Genomic DNA, 23,390 nt, shown 5'->3' on the forward strand with positions numbered 1-23,390 from the left:
GTGGGTATTTGCCACCCCTGGGTGCTTGAATGAATACAACTTTTCCCAACCATTTCTTAGCCAGAACTTTTGGGCATTTGAAGATGGATTTGACATCCTCAACAGCTCACATTCTCCTGGAGAAAGGTAAGTGAGCAGACAGGACAAAGAGAACACAGACCCAGCATTCCAGCAGACAGAAACCCCAGCATCCAGGACTGGAATTCACAGGCCTTCAGAGGCTCAGCAGGTAACACAAATGGGATAGGAAACGACATCAATTAACAAATAAATCAGCCAGGCAAGGTGGCTCACACCTGTAATCCCAGCACTTTGAGAGACCAAGGTGGGACGGTTGCTTGAGCCCAGGAGTTTGAGGCCAGCCTGAGTGAGACCCAGTCTCTACAAAAAAAAAATTAAAAAATTAGCCAGCTGTGGTGTCACGAGCCTGTAGTCCCTGTTACTGGGAGGATCCTTTGAGTCTGGGAGTTCGAGGCTTCAGTGAGCTGTGATCATGCCACTGCACTCCAGCCTGGGTGTCAGAGCAAGACTCTGCCTTGAAAATCAGTCAACAAATCAATCAAGAGCACTCTTTCACTGTCACTTTTCTACAAATGAAAATTAAATATAGGTGTGGATAAATACTCTCTATTGCAAGGAGCACATGAACCAATGGCAGCAGATGTATGGCCTGGGGAGAGATGATGGAGGTGGTGGGGAGTGCAGCAAAAGAGAGATCAGGTCTCCTGTCTGAAGAAGCTGCACCACACAACTCAGCTAATGTTTGCAGAGCGAACCCCTGGGACTGATGTCACCCCTCTTCTAATTCCCCTAAAGAAGACTGGGGATCTATATTTTCATATGACATTTTCTGCATTTCATGATGTCAGTAATTATTTCCCACGTGTATGGGCTAGCATCACTGACTCCATCTTAGCTGTAAACTCCAACCTAGCTTCCCCCTCCCTACCACAGCCCCTTTGGGTGCATAAGTGGGCCACACTGACGCTGCACTTATGTCATGATGACTCTGTGCTTTTCCTACCATATAAGCAACGTAACTGCATCCTGCTTGAAAAGCACACCTGCTATTGTGTATAACTCTCTTTAAACCCCCCTAATTGTTTGGAAATACCCTTAGCAACCAACAATCCTGGGAACCTCCGACCCCCGTTACTAGCTAACTTACCTGTTCTGCCTCTGTAAAATTCCGCATCAGCTAGGTACCCCCTCCCCTACCTAAATCAAGGTAGAAAGGAAAATCAAGCCCCTTCCTTGGGGCCGAGAGAACTTTGAGTGTTAGCCGTCTCTCAATGAAAAGGACTCAGTTTAGAACTCAGTGCTTGGCCCATTCCTTCTAACTCTCTCCGTTATTACAACAAGAAGGCACCTTTAGTCAAATGGCACAGGTTGCGGGGCCGAGTTAGGCGCTGGGGCTGCCAATTTTCAGCCTCAGTGTGGGCTGGACAGTCTGTCGGGGTTGAGAAGAGCAGGCTGCCTAGACATTTTTCAGGGGAAGAAAATTCCTATGGGACCTTCATGGAAGAGTGTTAGAGAGTACGATTAGGGAGTTCTGCTTTGTTTATTGCTTTGGGGTTTTGTTTTGTTTTTAATATAAGACATAATTAATCATGGATCTAGGTTGAGGGGAGGGGAAGGCATGGGAAAGGAGAAAATACAGGCAAGCGGGGTGACAGATGAGAAAGACGAGAGCCATCAGGTCAAGGTCAGGAGAAACTGGATCCGCAGTGAGTCAAGGAGGAAGGAAAGAGGGTGAGGCAGAGGTGTGTTGAGGGGAGGGGATTCACACCCCACAGCCTCAGTGTTCTTGGTGAAATAGCAAACAAGTCATCCCCTGGGAAAACGGAGACGCAGTCACAACGACAACCAGCAACAACCATCAAAGCAGTAACAGTATCGGCAGTTTCCTGGAGCGCTCCTGTGCCCAGCCCTGCTGAGCACCAGAAACCCTTTTTCTCACATAAATCTCGCCATACTTCTCGCTACAGATACTACTATGTTTCCATTTCACAGACAGGGATGTCCCTTGATGAAAGGCACACAGCTCGGAAGAGTGGGGGCGGGGCTGCTGCACCTGCGACCCCAGAGCCTGCGCTCCTATCGTTGCAGGGTGGTACACGGGGGGTCCAGACGGACACAAAGCGCGAGAGCGCACAGGTGCACCCGCGGGCAGGTGCGCTGAACACACAGGGGCAGCGAGCATCCACACCGGCCCCCCGCGAGACGAGCGCACGTGCCCGCGCCACCCCACGAGGGTACACAGACCATCAATGGGCACTCAGGGCAGGTGCGTCCTCCCCTCCTGGTTCGGAGGCTGAAATTCACCCTGCAACCCCCAGCCGGGACCCAAACCGCCGCTGCGGAGTAGACCGGTACCGACAGACCCCACCCTCTCCCACCGGACAGACAGACGGGCTCGAAGACGCTCCCTCCGCGGACCCCATCCCTGGAGTGCCTCTGCCCCTCAGCCCCACCCAGGCACAAACACGCTCTGCGCATTCACACTCGCGCGCGCATCCCCGATCGCCGCCCGCGCCCCCAGCCCCTTTTCTCCGCCTCCTTCCCGCTCGCGGGGGTCCCTCGAAGGACTCACCCTCCCCAACCAGACCCTGTCTGGGCTCTGCAGAGCTGGCGCCGCACTGACTGCGGCTGCGCAGACGCGGAGGCTGCGGGGGGGGGCGGTGGGGGGTGGTGCGTGGAGGTGGGAAGTGGGAGGTGGGGAAATTGGGGAGCGTGGGCGGCCTCCTCCCCTTCTCCACTCCCGGGAAGCCTGCACCTGGAGGGGCGTGGGGAAGGGAGCGGAGGGGCCACACGCCCCTCCAGCTGTGTGCGCGGTTGCAAGGGGGTGTGGTACCGTGCAGGTCCATCACCAGCTGACGAGCACTTAGGTTATGTTCCGACTCACGCCCCAAGGCCAACGGCTTTGCACACGCCCCCCTCCCCGCCCCCAGGGTTCTCCAGTCTGCAAACGGGGGTCCTGGGTCAGCGGAAAGGGGAAGAAGCTGGGACAGGGTGTAACATTCCGAGGACCCTGAGGCCCGACCGCCTGGGGACAGCAGCTGGCTTTGCCACTTGTTACTAGTGAGCACTCGGGTGTGTCACTTAAAACTTCCGTGCCTCAGCTGCCCGTTCTGTTAACTGGCAATAATTATGGTTACCAAGTCCCAGGATTGCTGGGAAAGTAAAACAATAATAACAATAATAAGCAATACACTTATAATTCTTTAAAAAGTACCTAATAGCTGCTATTATTAGCAATGATCATTGTTCAAATTTACAATGCAGTGACTACAGCCAAATTGCTCTCATGGAGGCTACATTAAATTTGAAAAATGTTCGACAAAGCCATAGGTAGGAGGAAAACGGTGTCCCTGTGTAATCTTAGCTACACTCCACTGATTACCAGTGAGGAAAGCAAACTCACATGTTTGTTGAACAGACTTATTCTCTTATCTGTGAATTACCTGTTTATCACCACATTGCTTTATTTGTTTATGTAGCTTGTACTTACTGATTAATGGGCATTCTTTTTATATTCTGGACATTAATCCTTTGCCTGTTACTCTATCTGTGGCAAGAATTTTCTCCTGGCCTGTCCCTTCTGTTTTTATTGTGTTTACACAGTGCCTGAAGTTTTAAATTTTAATAAAAATCCAAGATATTTTTTTATTTTATAATTTTTGCTTTTGGGATCTTATTTAAAATGCCCTTCCTTGGTGCACCCTTTCTCTCTCTCTCTCTCTCTCTCTCTCTCTCTCTCTCTCTCTCAAGACAGGGTCTCACTCTGTTACTCAGGCTGGAGTGCAATAGTGTGATCATAGCTCACAGCAGCCTTGAACTCGTGGGCTCAAGTGATGTTTCTGCCTCAGCCTCCTTAGTAGCTGGAACTGCAGGCATGTGTCACCACAGCTGGCTAATTTTTAAAATTTTTGTAGAAATGGGGTTTCACTGCGTTGACCCTGGTCTCACACTCCTGGCCTCAACTAATCATCCTGGCTCAGCCTTTCAAAGTGCTAGGATTACACGCATGAGACACTTCACCTGGCCTCACCCTACTCTCATAAACACTTTTTCCTGTATAATCTAATATTTTATTTTACAGTCTTATTTTATATGTTTATTTTGTTTGAACCATCTGGAATTTTTTGAATGGTATGAGGTAAAGATTTAATCTCCTTTTCCAAATGGATAGATAATTGAATTAACCTGATTAATCGGAAAAACAAAAATAACTGTCATTTATTTAAAAAAATACTATAAGGAAAGGCATCTATTAATATTATCTCATTTAATTCCAACAGCCAAAAGTGGTAGTATTATTATCCCTATTTTACAGAGAAGGAAACTGAGGCACAAAGGCAATAAATGAGTTATGCAAAGGACACAAAGCAAGATGATGGAAGGATTGAGATTGGGTTTGCCTAGGAGTTTTCAGATAGGTGATGTAATTGGGAGGGAAAACTTCTGTCATTTATATGTTTAGGACATGAGTTTCCTGCCATTCCAAAGATAGTTCAGAGTGTGCAGAGAAGAGAGATAAACTGCCAAGAATTCAACGTTTCATCCAATCCTCACTTCCTCTGATAACAAGACATTTAGTGCAGGAAGCCAGGGGAGCTGCCCCAAGTCACAGAGTCTTGAGAGGGTTAAGAGCTGGGCGTCCAGATGCAGATCTAACCATATACCATCTGTATAACTTTGGGAAGTGAATTAATTGGGTCTCAGTTTTCTTAACTGCAAAATGGGGACAATAACCGTTTTTACCTAATAGGGTTATTGTGAACATCATATAAGTTAATACATTTACCTCATAATTTTGAGAGCACAGTAAATGCCACTAGTATTATCATTATAATTCTTGAACAGCAGGTCCTCAATATGGGGGGAAAAAGCTTCAGTTACAATCCTGATGGTCCAGATAATTTATGGTTGTTTCAAAATGGACTCAAGTTTGAGTGGCTTCCCCAGAATTCTGAGGGAAGGAATGTTACTGAATGACCCCTTAGGGGTGATTTCTTCCCAAAATAGAAGAAAACAATGAAGGAAGAGTGTCTGCAATCCTGTTTTATGTCTTATTTTAATGTTTCTCAAACTTCAACCTCCAAAACATCCTTTTTCAATATTTGCCCTGTGTCTGCAGCAGCAAATAACATCTTCATGATTGCTTCCATTTCCACATAACATCCACATTCCTATTTACATAATATTTTTATTTAAAATGAATGTCTTCTAAAACCTTAGGTACCTTTAAATGGAAACTTTACAGCATTCCTATAAATGGAAAATCAGTTTCAAGTGCCATAACCTAAAACGGAAATAAAATCACGATTAATAAATTATAACTACAAACCACCACTTGGTGTGGTAGATTCAATTATTGGTTCCAATTCTTCATTATCCTGTTGTAACATAACACATTCTCTGCCTTGCCACAGCCTCAGGGCAAGTCCAGGGGTGGAGTACAGATGTGTTATGCCCATGGGCCTTTTCCCTTTGTTGATTGTGCTTTGTATACTTTCACTGTAGCAAATCATAGCCGTGAGTATGACTATGTGCTGAGTCTCTCATGAGTCCTCCCAGGAAATCATCAAGTCTGAGGGTGATCTTGGGGACCCCAACACAGACCTCAAACCCTGGACCACAATTTTACCAGGAGGTGAGTGCTGTTGACACCTTTTTGGGGCTCCATGACTAGCCAGGAAAAGAAAAATTAATGCAGGGTTGATAATTCATCCACTCATTAATTCATTCACTCATTCAACTAATATTTATTAAACAACTGCCATGTGACAGACGCTGTTCTGGGTAGCTAAGGCAATTGATGTCTGTGGCCTAATGGAGCTTACATTCTAATAATGAAAACAGACAATGTCAAGTAAACCGCTAAATGCAAAATGAAATATAGTTTGCGCTAAATTCTGTGAAGTACTAAATTCTGTGAAATAAATCACTGTGACAGTAACTTTGAAGTCACTTTAGATGGGGATGGTCAGGGAAGGCCCGTTAGAAAAGGTAACATTTTGAGCTCAGAACCAAATGGTGGAAAGGAGACAGTTACAGTTGAATCCACACTTGAATGCACTCAGCACCATGGACAGAGCACATCAGAGGCAAAGTCCCTGAAGCACTAACAAGGAGGTGGTGTGGCCAGCGTAACCAGGAAAGGGAGCAACGGGATGTAAGATAGAGAGGCATCCAGGGTCAGGAAAGCCACAAGATCTTTGAATTTTATGGTATGTGTACTGGAAAGTAGTGGCAGGTACTGAGGAATGGTGTGATAGACGCTGGTTTACATTTTTTTTTTTTTTTCTTTTTTGAGACGGAGTTTCTCTCGTTACCCAGGCTGGAGTGCAATGGCGCGATCTCGGCTCACTGCAACCTCCGCCTCCTGGGTTCAGGCAATTCTCCTGCCTCAGCCTCCTGTGTAGCTGGGATTACAGGCACGTGCCACCATGCCCAGCTAATTTTTTGCATTTTTAGTAGAGACGGGGTTTCACCATGTTGACCAGGATGGTCTCGATCTCTCGACCTCGTGATCCACCCGCCTCAGCCTCCCAAAGTGCTGGGATTACAGGCTTGAGCCACCGCGCCCGGCCCTGGTTTACATTTTCTAAGGGTCACTCATCAACTGCTGTATAGGGAATGCACTAGAAGGGGCAATAAAGTAGGAAGATCACTTAGAAGGCTCTTGCAGTAAACCAGGTGAGAAGTGACAGCCTGGAGTAAGGCAGTGGCAGTGGGGATGGAGAACAGTGGGTAGATTCAGGATTCGCTCTACAGGTGGAGCTGAGAGGACTCACTAATGGGTGGAGTATGAGGTGTGAAAGAGAGAGAAATCAGGGGAGACTTACGGCCTTTGGGCCTGTGCAACTGAGTGCCCCGAAGTGCATTAAGCGGGATCAAGGGTTTTTTTTGTGGAGAAAATCCAGAGTTCCCTTTTAAGCATATTACCTGTTGGATGCCTGCACTTCCGAGGTCAACTCCAGAAGAGCCTGGATTGCCCAAATAGCCCCATCAGAGCCTCCAGGTGTGAGGGTTGCAAAGTGGGATCAGCAATCAGCTCAGAAGAGTGCCTACAGCTAGCACAGGTGGTGGCAAAATGACACTTGTTTCTGTCCATGTTGCAGAACCAGTCCATTGGGGCTCTCCGTGATGCTGGACTAGTTCCAGCACAGGCTGTCCTGCGCGGGAGGACTGTCCTGCGAGGCTGGGGGCTGCCCGTGGTGCTGAACCATTCTGGCATGAGCCGCCCGGAGTTCTGATAGATATTAGCAGGGCTGTCCGTGATGCTGGAATAGTCCCAGCACAGCCTATCCTGAGAGGCTGCGGTGGAGCGGGGACTGTCCTGCGAGGCTGTGAGGCTGCCCATGGTGTTGAACCATTCTGGCATGAGCTGCCCGGAGTTCTGAAGGGTACTAGCAGAGCTGTCCGTGGTGCTGAACCATTTCCAGAAGGACTGCCCTGCGAGGCTGGAGGGGACAGTCCTGCGATGCTGGGGGGCTGCCCGTGAGCTGAACCACTGTAGCCTGAGCTGCCCGGGGTTCTGAAGGATATTAGCAGAGCTGTCCGTGGTTCTGAACCATTTCCATCCAGCAGGGCTGCCTTGCGAGTGTCGGGCTGTTTGCAGTGCTGAACCATTCACAAAACGAGCTGCGTTTGGAGGCTGTCCGTGGTGCTGAATCTGCCTGGCATGAGCTGTCCGCAGTTCTGAACCATTCAATCATTAGCTGTTTCGTGGCGCTGACCCGCTACACAGACCAGTTGGAGATTTTTTCCCCTCCTTCAAAGAACCCATCCGCCTGGGGAAAGCCCTGCTGTTGCCTGGAAACAAAGATCTCTGGACTGTGGAGAGCGTGGGATGAAAGTAGATGAGGGCAAGAACTGCAAAGTCATTTTTAAGTGACAGCTTTCGTTCTTAGGACAGCAGGGCCTGGACACAACCTGATTGAAATAATTAACATGATTTCCCAAACAGCTCTTAAGAGGAGAAAAGTACAGAAAGGAAACTCAGGGAAAGATGTGCCCAGGATTCAGGCTGCTCGTTATTCTGGGTTGGGAGAAGGAGGGGAATAGAGAGGAGAGTGCTATATATGTGAGTTATTGGCAAAGCCCTATTTTTTATGTTCCAAGGTGGGGTCACAAGAGGGATGTTATTGTAGATTTACAGCATGGCTACAATTTTCATGCTTTCAAATATAATCAATTACATACATTGTAAACTGTGGCTTTATTTTAGTGTCACTTTAGCTAATGAATAGACATACCCACAAGCTTTTTGTCAGGATTAGTCTTAAATTATGTGGTCCCTCTGCAAGAGTGAGTCCTTCACAAAATCAAACTACTCTGGAATTGTTGAATGGATGAATAAGTATTCTTACTAATAATCTGGTCACCAGAAAAGGCACAGCTTCTCCAATCACTTAAGAGACAGACAGACAGACATTCATAGAGCATTCACTATGTGCTGGACACTGCAGGTGACATCCAGTGTGCCTGAAGCATTTCCTCTGTGCCTAATAGGATGACATTCACAACTCTGCAAGGGCCAGAGAGCTTTGAGTCTCTGACTTTGAGCTCCTTGTTTACGTACAACCACCGTGATATGGTTCTTAGCTATTTTTCTATTATATCCTCTAATGGAGTTGCTGGCCCAGTGAATTTTGATATTTCCATTTCTCACAATAATCTGGAGCTCATTATGTTATGATTTTTTTTTTTTTTTTTTGCTTACTGTCAGCTTTGTTTCTAAAATAGTACAGACCCATGGTGGCAGTGGCTGTGTGTTTCTAATTTACCTGAGCCTCCAGAACCTAGAACACGTCTTGACACATACCAGATGGCCTACGAATGTTGTTTTGAAAGACTTAAATGAATGAAAGATAGTGTTTATAAGTGCAAACTCTCTCAATGTTTTAATGATGGCAACTCATTAAATTAAAAAGAAAACCAGTGACCCGAACTGTGATCATCAGTTGGCAGGATGCAGTCTATGATCTGTCCAGTTGAGACATCCAAGATCATGGACCCCTGCTGAGCAAGACTCTGCCATAAGACTACTTCATGGGCAGGTGATCTGCTGTTCTATCCTCCGGTACATCTGCTGTGTCCCATAAGGCAGGGCTCTGAGGCACCAAGCAGGGAATCCTATCAGTAAGGATCATCCCACAAGGAGAGGAATCTTATTTCATGCTTTTCGGCAAGTGCAGGAAATTAACCACACTGTGTGGATGTATCTAGTTGATGTGGCCATTTCCAAACAGTGATCATTTGTAAGCCTCAGATCCCCTTAGGAGGTCAGCTCAGAAATGGCATATCCGGGATTAAACCCAGAGCATTATGTCCCCAAATACTTTCTTGCTTTACTACTACTAAAATTTTTCCATTTATGTAATGTGGGGTTGCAAGGGGAAGAAATATGATTGAAATGGGAAAAATCACCTTGTTATTTAAAACCTTGAAGGATACAGTGAATTGGGGATGTGTGGTGTAAATCATACAAGGGCAGTGAGCTGCTAGGTCTGCTTAGAGAAAGATCTTCTCCTAGCCACTTCTAGCCCACAGGGCTTTTCTGCAGTCTCACTCTAAAAATGATGGGGTTAACATTCCAATGACAGAAATATTATAAATCAGGTAATGTTTATTGAGCGCTTATTGTGTCCTCACCAAGATCTTCTTGGTTGGTTATTCTTATTGTACTCATTTTGCAGAACAAAACAGATCAATATGGATGGATATGAAAATGTTTCCAAGAGATATTGTTGCATGGGAGGATGGGGGAAGCAAGCTGCAAAACTGCATATGTAGTCTGACATAAATTACGTGAAAACCCAAGAACACATAAAACAATGTAGATATGTTCTGTGGGCACATAGATGTGTGTCTAAAGTCTTCTCAAATTAAAAACACAAAAGGCATTTAAAAGAAAAAATAATCACAGGATTACCAGCTTTACCAAGATTATATTTGTACTTTCATGATGAAAAAAGCAGTAACAAGATTAAATGATTACCACATCCAGAAAGTTTGTGACATCTCTTCAAATCTCAGCATGGCAAAACTCAGAGATGTTTTTTTCTAAGGAGTCCAGCTTACAGAAAGTGCTCAATGTTTTATTACTTGGGGACCAGGACTAAACAGGGTGAATCTTGTATGTTTGGTTAAGCTCAAGATGCAACCTAATTTTTCTTTCTGACTGTGGTATGCCATAAATGTAATGATTTTCCTCTCATATATATTGCCTTTAAATAAAAAAGTTAAGAACCTTGTAAAGAAAGAAGAAAAGCCAAAGATATGAACAATTGTAAGACACATTTCAATGTAGAGATATTAAAATGTGAATAACAACTGGCCTTGGCATCAATAAAATATTATGTACTGGCTGGGTGCAGTGGCTCACACCTGTAATCCCAACACTTTGAGGGGCTGAGGCGGGTGGATGATCTAAGGTTAGGAGTTTGAGAGTAGCCTGGCCAACATGGCAAAAACCCATCTCTACTCAAAACCACAAAAATATAGACAGCATGGTGGCAGGCGCCTGTAATCCCAGCTAGCCAGGAGGCTGAGGCAGGAGAATTGCTTGAACCTGGGAGACAGAGGTTTCAGTGAACCAAGATGGTGCCATTTTACTCCAGCCTGGGCATCAACAGCGAAACATCATCTTAGAAAAAATGATTTATTTATCACCACTATGAGATAGTGCATATCTCATAGTATGCAGCTGATAGGCATTTGGCATTGTTGCTATGGATTGGGCAATAGAAACCGGGTTCATTCTATGTATAAGAAAAGTGAGGCTAAGGATCAATGCATACACACACACCTCAAGAGAATTCAGTGCTCTCTCTTCCTCTCAAATCCCTACTCAGTCATGTGCACTCGCTTAAGCTAGATTGCTAGAGGATTCGATGCCCAGGGAGGAAAGGCAAGTCATCTTGGACAAGGTTATTCTAGACCAGGCAGCCCGTTCACAGATCACAGTTGAACTTATGAGGTCAGCTGAGGCCAGAACTATCGAGTTGAACTTAGCCCAAATGGCCACATCCATGAGCTAATAATGCCTGTTATTTTAAGTTACTAAGTTTTGGAGTGGTCTGTTACACAGCAGAAACTGACTGATACACTCTACATACACAGCTGATAATTAGCAGAAAAGCACTACTACTTCAATATAGGTTGTTAATTTATTGAAATGCTTCTGTGAAAGTCAGTAAATAGCTGTTGACTGAAAGCCCCTGAAGCCCCCTCACTTGATAAAACCACAAATGAGGGTAAACATATATGCTGTCATTGATTGTTCTTTGTTTTCATTTAATTCTGTAATTCAGAACTCTTAGCATATTCACATGTTCAACTCTTCCTCATTTCTCACCTTAGTTAAATCCTGATCTAGTTAGCCAATCTTCTAAGGATGGACTCTTGGGTGTTGCCAATGTTTCTCTCTTCTAAGCAAAGCATCAGTGAACAGCTGGATGAAAGGAGAATGTCTTCCTTAGATACCTATATAACTGTCTTCTCTTTGCCAAGTGGGTCTCTGCTCAAATGTTACCTTCTTAGAGTGGCCATCTCTGGCCATTTGAGACAGCCTCTCCCCTTTCCATTTCATTCCATTCTTTTATCATGCCCAGAAATTGGAAGTGGTGGTTCCATAAGGCAAAAAGACTTTGATTTGTTCATTGCTGGCTTCCCAGACCCTGGAACAGTGCCTGGAACAGAGGAGGTGCTCAGATATTTGTTGAATGAATGACTCCCTGCTCACCCCCCAAACTTCTTGTCTCTTGAGATTCCTACTTATCAGAGGGCACAGAAGTTCTGAGTATCCATATATTAAGCATTCCCTCTCTTATTTCCTTTTTTTAACTTTCTTTTTCCTTAAAATAGCTACTCACCCACCACTAAGTGGGGGAGAAAAAATAGCTCAGGCTCCTTCCTGACCCAAATTTCTCTTCCTCCTTTCCAAATGCATCTGTTCACACCAACCTCCTTGTGCTACATTGGATCAACAATGAAAAATGCCAACTTCACACCTACCTCTTCCTTCCCTCCATTTCTTTCCACCTCTCAACCTTTCTGTAAAACAGGTGATAAGCTATAAATAAACATTTACATCCCTGTAGGCATCTCTTAAAAGAAACTTGGACCCAAAAAGGCATCTCGATCCCCCTATGAATTTTCATGCCTTGAAAAAGATTTGTTGGGCAAATGAGTACATATCATGAAAGAAATGGAAAATCTATTGAGCCGCATGGGGTTGTGCTGGGGAGGAGGGAGTAGATGGATGGATATAACTCCTAATATTTCTTCCTGGTCTTGGTAGACAAATAGCATCAGGGAAACTTGTTCTGATAATAGACAGGGAGCTTGTTCATACTTAAACCTTACATCAACCTTAGGAGATGACAGTAAAAGTATTATTGGCTGGGTGTAGCAGCTTGCACCTGCAACCCCAGTGATTTGGGAGGCTGAGGTGCGAGGATTGCTTGAGCCCAGGAGTTTCAGACCAGTCTAGGCAATATAGAGAGATCCTATCTCTACAAAAAATTTTTTAAAAATTTAGCCAGGTGTGGCGGCACACACCTGTTGTCCCGCCTACTGAGGAGGCTGAGGTAGGAGAATCACTTGAGCCCAGAAAGTCAAGGCTGCAGTAAGCCATGATCACACCATTGCACTCCAGTCTTGGGACAGAGCAAGACCCAGTCTCAAAAAATAAAATGTAAGTATTATTATACTGATAATGATAACACATAACACAACTTTCCATGTGTAAATACTATCTTTTTTTTTTTTTTTTGGACAGGACAGGGTCTCACTGTGCTGCCCAGGCTGCAGTACAATGGCATGATCTCAGCTCACTGCAACCTTCACCTCCTGGATTCAAGTGATTCTCATGCCTCAGACTCCCAAGTAGCTGGGACTACAGGTGTGTGGCAACACACACAGCCAATTTTTGTATGTTTAGTAGAGCTAGGGTTTCACCATGTTGCCCAGGCTGGTCTCGAACTCCTGACCTCAAGTGATCTGATCACCTCCGCCTCCTAAAGTGCTGGGATTACAGGCGTTAGCCACCACATCTGGCTGTAAGCACTGTTCTAAATGCATCATTGTTACTTTACTTTTTCTTGGCAACACTATAAGGCAGATACTATTGTTATCCCCATTCTACAGATGAGGAACCTGATGCACCAAAGAAACTAAGTCACTTTTCGAAGTTCCCCAACAGAGAAGTACAAAACCAGAATCTGAATACAGTAGTCAGTCTCCTGGAAGTGGCAACATGATATTGCTATTTACACCTCATTGGCTGGAACCTAGTCACATGGCCATACCTAGCTGCAAAGGAGACTGGGAAATGCAGCTAAAATGTAAGGGTTCTAGCGCACTTCCCATGACTCTTCGTATACAGGAGGGCATAAGGAACACTGCTCACCAGTGGAAGGAGAGGAGAGCTATGTGTCCAGAAATGCCTTTGTCCTCCCCTGTTTGCTACCCAGATGTCTACTTGAGAAATTATGGGCTCAAGATGGTGGAGGGAGCTTGATCCCTGAGTCACTCCATGGAGTAGATCCTCCTGCTGAGGGAGAACAGCAGGATCAGACTTGATTAACAAGGAATACTTTCCAGTGTGGGATGTCTCCTGGTCTTTGGGGCTTGTTGATGCAACTAGTCCATGCCAACCAGCACAAAGTCTGTGACTTCACCTCGAGCCTCACCCCTGCACAGAAGATGCTAGGACCATCCTCAGGTACCAAGTGAGCTCAGCAAGCACTAGCTGGTAAGTAGTAGAACTAGCAGCTGGGTCCAGGATTTCCTGATCTCAGACCCCACCTGATCACTTGGTTTCCCTACACAGGCTGCAAGCCAGGAGTTGATACTGCTTCTTCCCCAGGGGTATTTTGTGTGACTTGTCCAGTGCAGGCCCAAAGAGAATATCTTGTTTGTTTGTTTGAGACAGGCTCTCACTCTCCTGCCCTGAATAGAGTGCAATTGGTTCAGTCATGGCTCACTGCAGCCTCCAACTTCTGGCCTCAAGTAATCCTCCCACCCTGGCCTCCAAAGTGGCTGGGATGACAGGCACATATCACCATGCCTGACCCAAAGTAGCATTTCTTAATAAATATGTAAATTCATTGCAATTTAGAAATCAGAAACATTGCACATAAAAGTCTGGCTTTTCAGCTCCATGATCTCGAACAAATTATTATTGTTCTGAGCCTGTTTCCTCAACTGAAAGAGAATAGTATTACCCCACATTCATCATGTAAGCCCTGTTAATGTATTTAACTCTTATATGTAAATATTTAACATTTACATTACAAATATAAACTTTCTATTAATATATGTTACAAATATACGCTATAAACTTTCAAATATAAACTTTTATATAAACTTTCTATTACAAATATAAACTTTCTATTAATAAATAATAGTATTTATAATAAAATATTATTAGGGCCATAAGGCATGTGTTGGATAGTGCACCTGCTTGACTCAAATCACTCATGTTCACAGCCCTACACTTCACTTGCCTGGAGTCATAGAAAAGTCTGTGATTTTGGAGAGGATACCCAGCTCACCTTGTGTAATTCGGGAACTGCCACCAAACTGGGATTCTGCAGGAAGAGCTTCCTCCTCTCCCCCATATCTGAGGCTGTGAGCCGAGGCCCAGCCCCTCAGCTGGACCATTTTCAGGCCAGCAATCGGCGGCTGCCAGGGCTGTAAGTCCACCCAGGAGGTCCCTTTGTCATGTTCTGGAGCAGACACACTGGGTTCCCAGGTACTGACTGGGATTCCTAAAATAAGACGATGTCTAGGCAAGGAGTAGAAGGCCCTTCCCTCCACAGCCTGGGTCTCCTGAGGCTGCCCCTCAGCCAAAGCCTGACCCAGGAGCCTTCTCCAGCTGTCCACTCTAAGGCTGAATGCAGGGGATTCTCTTTGGCTGGGGCAAATGTGTATTAAACATGCCTTTTATTTTCTGATGCTTTGACATCTTGGAGCCTTGCTGACCTTGGAGGGACTGTCCCTCCCAGATCTTGGTCATTCCTAGAGATAGAAAATGACCCCACTGAGAGCGTGTCTTTCACAAGCAAATCACCCAATCCAGAGCCCACACCCAGCCCCGCCTCCAGTAGGCTCCCAAACTCAGGGCTTCTGTGCGCCTGCCCTCATCACCCAGGGCTGGGAACCAAACAACAGGACAGTGCTTGTGCCTCAGAGCCACTAAATTACTCAGAGAAGCCAATCCTGCTCCTTGCTGTTGAAGCCACAGAAAGGCTCCTGCCCATGTTCTCTCCCGGCCCCTCTGCCTCCTGACCTGCCCTGTGGCTTCCTGTGTGGCCTGGCATTACCCTATCCTCTCAGGAAGTGACACAACTCTCTTTTCACTCACTGGTGTTTCCTAACCTATGGGCCTTGCCTTCCCTGAATAATAATAAAACCTACATTTTAAATCAAACAGGGGCTGTGGACAAAAGGCTGAGGAATCCAAGTCAGATCCAGGTCTCCAGGGACTATGTTAGGTCCAGGATGGAATGGGCTGCTGCCTCAGAAAACTCACTTGCTTATTTGTGATTCAGCAGGGAAGCATTTATTGAGCACCTACCATTAACTCTTTCATTCAACAGATATTTACTGAGCACCTACTATGTACCGGTGACATGCCAAGTGCTGGGAAAACAACAGTGAGAAGAAACGACAACATCCAGATCTCTCCCCTCATGCCCATGATGGAGACAGATGGTAAAGAAAGAAAACAGGTATCAGTACACACTGCAGTACATGAGATGGGGAATATGAAGCAGGGGAAGAAGGATGACGGGGGCAGTGTTTAATCAAGGGCTGTGTATCAGTTACGGTTCTCCAGAGATGCAGGAGTGACACAATTAATATATTTATATATGTCCTATCATATAGATTGCCTTATGTAGATCATATGCATCCTGTATATCTTATGTAGATATATATGCCATTATAATTATATATTTATAATATATACATTATGTATCATATATAGATTGGGTTTTTTGTTTTGTTTTGTTTTTGAGATGGAGCTTCTCTCTTTTTGCCCAGGCTGGAGTGCAATGGTGCAATCTTGGCTTACTGCAACCTCTGCCTCCTGGGTTCAATTCTCGTCTCAGCCTCCCAAATAGCTGGGATTCCAGACACACACCACCATGTCCAGCTAATTTTGCATTTTTAATAAAGACAAGTTTTCACCATGTTGGCCAGGCTGCTCTCAAACTCCTGAGTTCAGGTGATCCACCTGCCTTGGCCTACCAAAGTGCTGGGATTACAGGTGTGAGCAGTGAGTCACTGCACCCAGCCTTTTTCTTTTCTTTTCTTTTCTTTTGAGAGAGTCTTCCCCAGTCACCCAGTCTGGAGTGCAATGGCACAATCCTATCTCACTGCAACCTCTAATTCCTGGGCTCAGGTAATCCTCCCACCTCAGTCTCCTGAGTAGCTGGGACTACAGGTACATGCCACCACACCTGGCTAATTTTTCTAACATTTCTGTAGAGATGTCTTGCTATGTTGCCCAGGCTAGTCTCAATCTCCTGGTCTCAAGTGATCCTCCCAGCTCGGCCTCCCAAAGTGCCACAATTATAGGTGTGAGCCACCATGCCCAGCACTATATATATCTTAGGCATATCTTTTTATATACCTTCTATTTCTTGTTATGCATATGGCATATGTATACTTATATATAAATAGATTTGATTTAAATAACTGGCTCATGCTACTGTGGGAGCTGGCAAGTCCCAAATCCATAAGACAGGCTGGTGGGCTGGAAACTCAGGCCAGAGTTGGCACTGTAATCCTGAGGCAGAGTTTCTTCCTCTCCAAGAAACTGGTTTTGCTCTTAAGGCCTTCAACTGATTAGATGAGGCCCATCCACATTACAGATAATAATCGTTTACTTAAAGTCAGCTGATGTGGACGGCATCCACGTCTATAATGTGCCTTCTCAGCACCACTGGAGCTCACTGTGCAATGGAACTGCTGGGCACTGGAGCCCAGCCAGGCCAACAGGTGAAAATGAGCATCAGGGGCCTGAGGAAGCTCAGCGTGGGTGCCGGGGCAGGAAGGGAGAGGGCCCTGCAGTGGGAGTTAGCTGGGCCAGCACTGGGAATGGAAGGAGGCACAGTGTGGCTGGAGCAGAGTGAGGAAGGGGAGCAGGACGGGAGGTGAGAGAGGCTGCATCACATGGAAGTTTGTGAGGAGTTTGGCATTTGCTCCGAGTGATGTAGTGAGTGCATGGTATGGACCCCTACTGACCTGGAAATGGGGTCATTCAGACGCCATCTAGCACCACAACCTCTACTTCCAGGCCAAGCTTGTGTCAGGCCTGGGGACACAGGGCCCTGTGAAGCCGAACAGGAAGGCCAGCACATAACCCCAAATAGTGCCTTGGACAGATGTATGGGGTAGGAGACTTGTTAATAAGCAGGTTCATGACCTGCTTCATCCTCCCCAAACCCACATTTTAATGGGGGTAAATTTAATCTTGACTTCAGTAGGTACTCGACTGAGGAACTGAGGGGTGGAGTGGTGCCATGGACTGCAGTCCAGCTTCTGGAGTCAGACTGGGTTTAAATCCACCTTGAGCAGGTGGCTGAACCTCTGCAAGCCTGTTTCCCCATCTGTAGAGTGGGGGTGATAAGAGGAGCCCCTCAGAGGTGGGTGATGACTCCATCAATGAGGCTATTATTCGAGCCCCCTCAGGGTTCCTCTTGGGGAAATGTGGAGTTTCCCACTGAGTGGGGAGCTTGCCCAGGAGGCAGGAGCCCTGGGAAGTGAGACCCACCTGGCACTGCAGCAAGCGCTCCAGAGGAACCTCAGTACCCTCCATATCAGCTTGGATTGCTGGGAAAAGAAACAGGAGGGAATCAGAGGTGGCCCGGCCGGTTCTCTGGATGGGAGAGGGGGATCGTGATGGTGCAGCCTCAATCCTGTCTCTGTTTCACATATTGGGGAGTCCAGGAAACCAAGGCCAGGAGTCAAGTCCTGAGAAATTCAATCTGTCCATCTCCAGAAGTAGTCCAGTGTAGGCAAGGAGCATGAACCTTGGAACCCCAGTGGACCCCAGCTCACACCCTGGCCCCTCCACTTCCATGCTGTGTTCCCTCAGGAAGCTTACCTTGCCTCACTGAACTTCAGATTCCTTATCTGTACGACATGCACACGAATCCCTACCTCAAGGATCCTGTGAGGGTTAAATGAGCCATTTCATCTCTCCAAAGGGCCTTAGACTGTCTTTCCCCTCCATTTTGCCACTCAAGAGTAGTGAAATCTTGTGTACACATTAGCTAATATTTGTTGACTGCTGTAACACCCCATTCTCCGCAGTCCACACATATCTCATTTATTGCCATAACAGGTGCAACTAAAACAATGTCTGATCAAGACTCGCTGCTGAAAACCACCACAATCCCACATGGGAAGCCAGCCTGAGGATGACGCTAACTCATGAAGGGAAAGCCAGAGAGTCACAGAGAACCAGAGCTATGGCTCCAATGATAAGCGCCTAGATCAAACTCACCCTGATGCCCACTTGACTGCCAGAATTTGAAAAATGGTCAACCTTGTTTATACACATCACAGTGGCTGTTTTTGCTATTTGCAGAATGTGCTTGCTGATATAATTTTTTTTCTGTATTATTTCTTTATATACGCCATTGTCAGGGAGTGTGGAACAACAGGAAATGCCAGGACAGTAGCAACCAGTAGTATCAAATACCAACGTAAAGAGGATAGTCTAAAATGCCCAAGAGAAAGTACCCTTTGAGGAACAGTCTTATGTGTAAACAGAGCTTCACTCGACCTTAGGAAACTCACTTAAAGTTACTGATATGGTCTAACTGTTGGTGCCTCCCCATATTCACATGTTGGAAACTTAGTCCCCAGTGTAATTGTATGAAAAGGGAGGACCTCTGGGAAGTGATGAGGAGATGAGGGCAGAGCCCTTGTCACTGGGATTAGCACCCTTATAAGAGGCCTGAGGAAGTCTACCGTTCTCAACCACGTGAGGACACCCATAAAAGCACTACCTATGAAGAACACAACCCATCACACACCAAATCTGCCAGAACCTTGATCTTGGACTTCCCAGCATCCAGAACGGTTCAGTGATAAACTTCTATTGTTTATAAATTACCGGGTCTAAGGTCTTTTGTTACAGCAGCAGGAAGGGATTTAAGACAGTTGCTTTCACATTTAGCTGCAAAAATAGCTATAAAAATAGTCTGTGCTCAGATGTGTATACTTATTGAATCCATGTACATTTAATCTTGAATATCAAAACTGCTACTCTTTCTTTTCCTTCTTGCCCCCACCCCACAATCACTGAAGCCGATTTTGACCAACTAGTCAAAAGAAGACTGTTTAAAATGACATGGTGTCCCTTAATTAAAAGTTTTATTTTTTAAAAAAATGTTAACAGACCACTCTAAGAAACTTTGGCATTCAAAGCAGTAGTTATTGTTATTTGCCAACTCTGAAAAAAAAATCTCTCCCCTCACAAACAACTGGCAAACTGGTGTCTTCCAGCGCATGCTGCAGGGAAATGGTGGGTGCACAGATAGAAAGGCCCGCAGGCTCCCAACCCACCGAGAAAATGCAGATGGTGACAAGCTGCATCTGGATGCCAGGGTGTATCTGACAAAGGGAGACACAGTTCAAGGTTCACCTGATGAGGTCACCTCCCTCCCCACCACCTCCACTTGGCCATTGAAGAAACGGATGAGGAGGAACAGATGTGGAGGCCGGTGTGACCTGTCCAAGCTCATAGGACAATTACTCAGAGGGCTAGTCTGGAACCATGATGTCTGTTTCCAGCAGCCATGGCTCAGCTACAGTGAACCTTGAAGTGTCCCCAGATACATCAGACACGGAGGGGCTTGCTTTCTGAGGCCCAGTAAGTGGGGGGCACATGTGATCCGACAGCCACTCCACAACCCCCTGTTCCTGAGCTCCCCTGACCCTGAGTCCCCACCCCAGGGAAGAACTTCTCACAGCACTGATCAGGCGAGCATCTGGCACCAAGGCGAGTCCTGCAACTAGCGCTCAGGTGTGAATCCGAAGGTGGCGCGTCAGGTTGGTGTTGCGGCTGAAGGTTTTCCCGCACTCGCCACACCGGTAGGGCTTCTCGCCAGTGTGGATCCTCTGGTGCACAGTGAGGGACGAGTTCTTGATGAAGGACTTCCCGCACTGGCCGCAGCGGTAGGGCTTCTCGCCGGTGTGGATGCGCTGGTGCTCAATGAGGTAGGCGCTCTGGCTGAAGGCCTTACCGCACTCTCCGCACTTGTAGGGCTTCTCGCCGGTGTGCACGATCTGGTGCACGATGAGGGACGAGCGCCCCGTGAAGTGCTTCTTGCAGATGTAGCACTCGTAGGGCTTCTCGCCGGTGTGGATGCGCTGGTGCTGCGTGAGCGAGGAGTTCTTGCTGAAGGCCTTGCCGCACTCGCTGCACTCGAAGGGCTTCACGCCGATGTGGAAACGCTGGTGCTGGATGAGGTAGGAGCTCTGGCTGAAGGCCTTCCCGCACTCGCCGCACACATAGGGCTTCTCGCCTGTGTGGTTCCGCTGGTGCAGGGTGAGTGAGGAGCTCTTGTTGAAGGCCTTGCCGCACTCCCGGCAGGTGTAGGGCTTCTCCCCTGTGTGCGTGCGCTGGTGCTCGGTCAGGTGCATGTTCTGGCTGAAGGCCCGGCCGCACTCAGGGCACACGTACGGCTTCTCCCCAGTGTGCGTGCGCTGGTGAACGATGAGGTGCATGTTCTGGCTGAAGGCCTTGCCACAGTCCCCGCACGCATAGGGCTTCTCCCCCGTGTGGATCCGCTCGTGCTGGGTGAGGGACGAGGTCTTGCGGAAGGCCTTGCCGCACACGTGGCACGCATACGGTTTCTCGCCCGTGTGCGTGCGCTGGTGGACCGTGAGGTTCATGCGCTGGCTGAAGGCCTTGCCGCAGTCGGCGCAGGCGTAGGGCTTCTCGCCCGTGTGCACCCGCTGGTGAATGGTGAGGGAGGAGCGCTCGATGAACTGCTTCCCACAGGTGTCGCACTCAAACGGCTTCTCCCCCGTATGAATCCTTTGGTGTTTTATCAGTGATGAACTTCTGCCGAAGGCCTTGCCACACACGCCGCAGTCATAGGATTTCTTCTCCACGCAGGGCATGAGGGGCTTACTGAGGTCTGAAGCGCTGGAGAAGTTCTTGCCACGTCTTATGGGTGGACAGGCCCCCTTTTTCGTGGGATCGTCTGGCTGTGGTGGGACCAGGACAGAGCTTTGGTTGGCAAATGCCCTCAGGTCATTACATCCGGGTACTGAGCCCCCCAGGAGTTTGTTCCCCTGGGGAATTCCCAATGGCTCCCACTCCACCCCCGCATCTCCCTGCGGCCTCCCTGGCCGACTGCCTGGTTCCCACGCTCCTTCTGAGGCAGGACCCTGGGGACCGTTCCTCGTGGGTCCTCCCATGGCCACCCCTACAACACAAGGCTTGTCTTCCAAAATGTCATTTTTTGGATCCAACTCTTTCATTTCAGGTCTAGTCTCCCAGTCTGAAAAAAACAAAAACAGAAGATGCAAATATATATAGTTAAAGATGCTGGGAGTGGGGAATTTCCACAGCGGGAAGGAGCAAATGACACCGACCACAATGAGTCCCATGGCATAGAGCGAGTTAGCAAATAAGAACCTTGGATCAGAGAGGGAGGGAGAAGGGAGCCATGGAACTGAGGCCAATGTGGTTTATAAGACAGAGTCAACACAGGAGGTGAGCAGGGAGAACCAATGTCCCTTCAGAAGAGAGAGGAAAGGCGCACCAGGAACTGAGATAGGGCACACGTGGAGAGAAACTACAGCAGTGGCCCTGGCTTGCAGGAAACAAACTGCAGGCTCTGAAAACTTGAGCAAGAATGAGTGCACCTGGCTCCTGACTTGCAGGATCCTCCTCACTGCATCCTGCATGTCCACAACCAGTCATGCTGCCCAAAGCATGTTTTTATCAGAAATAGTAAGATGGTTAGGCGTGATGGTTCATGCCTATAATCCCAACATTTTGGGAGGCTGAGGCAAGGACTGCTTGAGACCAGCCTGGGCAACACAGTGAGACCCCCCGCATCACTACTAAATTGTTTTTAAAAAATTATCTGGGAAGGGTGGCACATGCCTATCGTCCCAGCTACTGGAGAGGCTGAGGTGGGAGGATCACTTGAGCCCAGGAAATCGAGGTTGCAATGAGCTATGATTGCATCACTGCACTCCAGACTGGGTAACAGGGTGAGACCCTGTCTCTAAATAAATAAATACTGAAAAAAAAATAAAGACAAAGAATAAATAAATAATAAAACAGCTAGCATTTAAATGGGCTGTGCTGGTTATTCTCTACTTCTTCAACCCACTTTCCATTCTCCACCCTTCTCTGACCTGCCCTGTACTCAGGATGCTAACTTTGCCCACTGGCTTCCTGTGTGTTTGGCCAAAGGCAGGAAACTGGAAGAGAGAGGAGAGAGAAGTAGGGCATTTCTCCTGCCCCTTTCCCACTTCTCTTGATGTAGCTGCCCCAGGGTTGCTGGATCAAGATCCCCTCTCCTGGCTGGAGCTCCCGCTCCTGCTAGCTCATCACACACCTGCCCTGGCTGGCCCCAGCCCTCCCACACCTCGGGCCTCTTCTCAGCCTCAGCACCAAGAGTGTTCATATCCACAGGATCTCTCATGCTGCCCCGGCACATCCCTCTCTGCTGCCTGGTTCTTGGGTAGCAGGCATTCTGTGGAGCTTGGGTTCAGCCCCTCTTCTCTGCCTATCCACCTCTCCCTGGCTAACTACTTCCGTGCCCACAGCTTCAGTCACCTTCCACGTGTATCCTGTTCATTTCTAAACCTCAATATCTAGCCCAGGTTGGCTCTCTGGAGTCTAGACTCTGCATCATGGGACTCATTCCCAACATTTAAAAATTGATGTCCATGTGGCTACTAGCTCATAAAAGACATGAAGATATGGCCACATGAAGCCTCATTCTTATGGGTGACAAGACATTGGGTGGGGTGCAGCTGTCCCCTCCCCCACATAAATGATACACCTGGTAGTCCCTGAGGCCACCTGAGTTTGAGACCCCTCTCCTGAATCACACACTGGGCCTTCAAAGCCACACTAAGTGAATCTGGGTCCAAATGTTATCCACAGGCTGATACTGCTCAAATATGCACCTCCAGCCCAGACCTGCCTTCTGGGCTATGACCAAAATGTTCAAGAAAGCCTGGCATCTCAACTGGATAGCCCAAGCCTAACATATCTGATAGAAAACTTGGGATTTCAGTTTCCCCACAAAAATCTTTTTTTTAAAAAGCAAAGCCCATCAAAAAGACTTAGTAAAATAACTCAGACATGAAAGGATGAACACTAT

The 23,390-nt window shown here is 47.1% G+C and overlaps 2 protein-coding genes across 7 annotated transcripts in view; both read right to left on the reverse strand.

Annotated features, from left to right (window-relative positions):
- The window catches only part of SMIM17 (small integral membrane protein 17), a 42,510-nt gene that overhangs the window by 13,272 nt on the left and 5,848 nt on the right, over positions 1-23,390 (reverse strand). The window contains exon 1 of one of the 3 annotated variants that reach the window (XM_003944024.4): positions 2,594-2,629. The exons of 1 other annotated variant lie outside the window; for it this stretch is intronic. The gene's annotated coding sequence lies outside the window, so the exon portion shown is untranslated. Of the gene's footprint in view, positions 1-296; positions 865-2,593; positions 2,630-23,390 lie in introns of those variants that run through there. One more of the 3 variants, XM_074385867.1, reaches the window with a different exon arrangement.
- The window catches only part of ZNF71 (zinc finger protein 71), a 42,315-nt gene continuing 23,193 nt past the window's right edge, over positions 4,269-23,390 (reverse strand). For all 4 annotated transcript variants that reach the window (XM_074385865.1, XM_039466978.2, XM_074385866.1 and 1 more), the window contains one exon: positions 4,269-21,545. In XM_074385865.1, the coding sequence (XP_074241966.1) occupies positions 20,056-21,545 (1,490 nt within the window). In that variant the 3' untranslated portion in view covers positions 4,269-20,055. The remainder of the gene's footprint in view (positions 21,546-23,390) is intronic.

Source organism: Saimiri boliviensis, chromosome 14 (genome assembly GCF_048565385.1).
Source record: "Saimiri boliviensis isolate mSaiBol1 chromosome 14, mSaiBol1.pri, whole genome shotgun sequence".
Lineage (NCBI taxonomy): Eukaryota > Metazoa > Chordata > Mammalia > Primates > Cebidae > Saimiri > Saimiri boliviensis.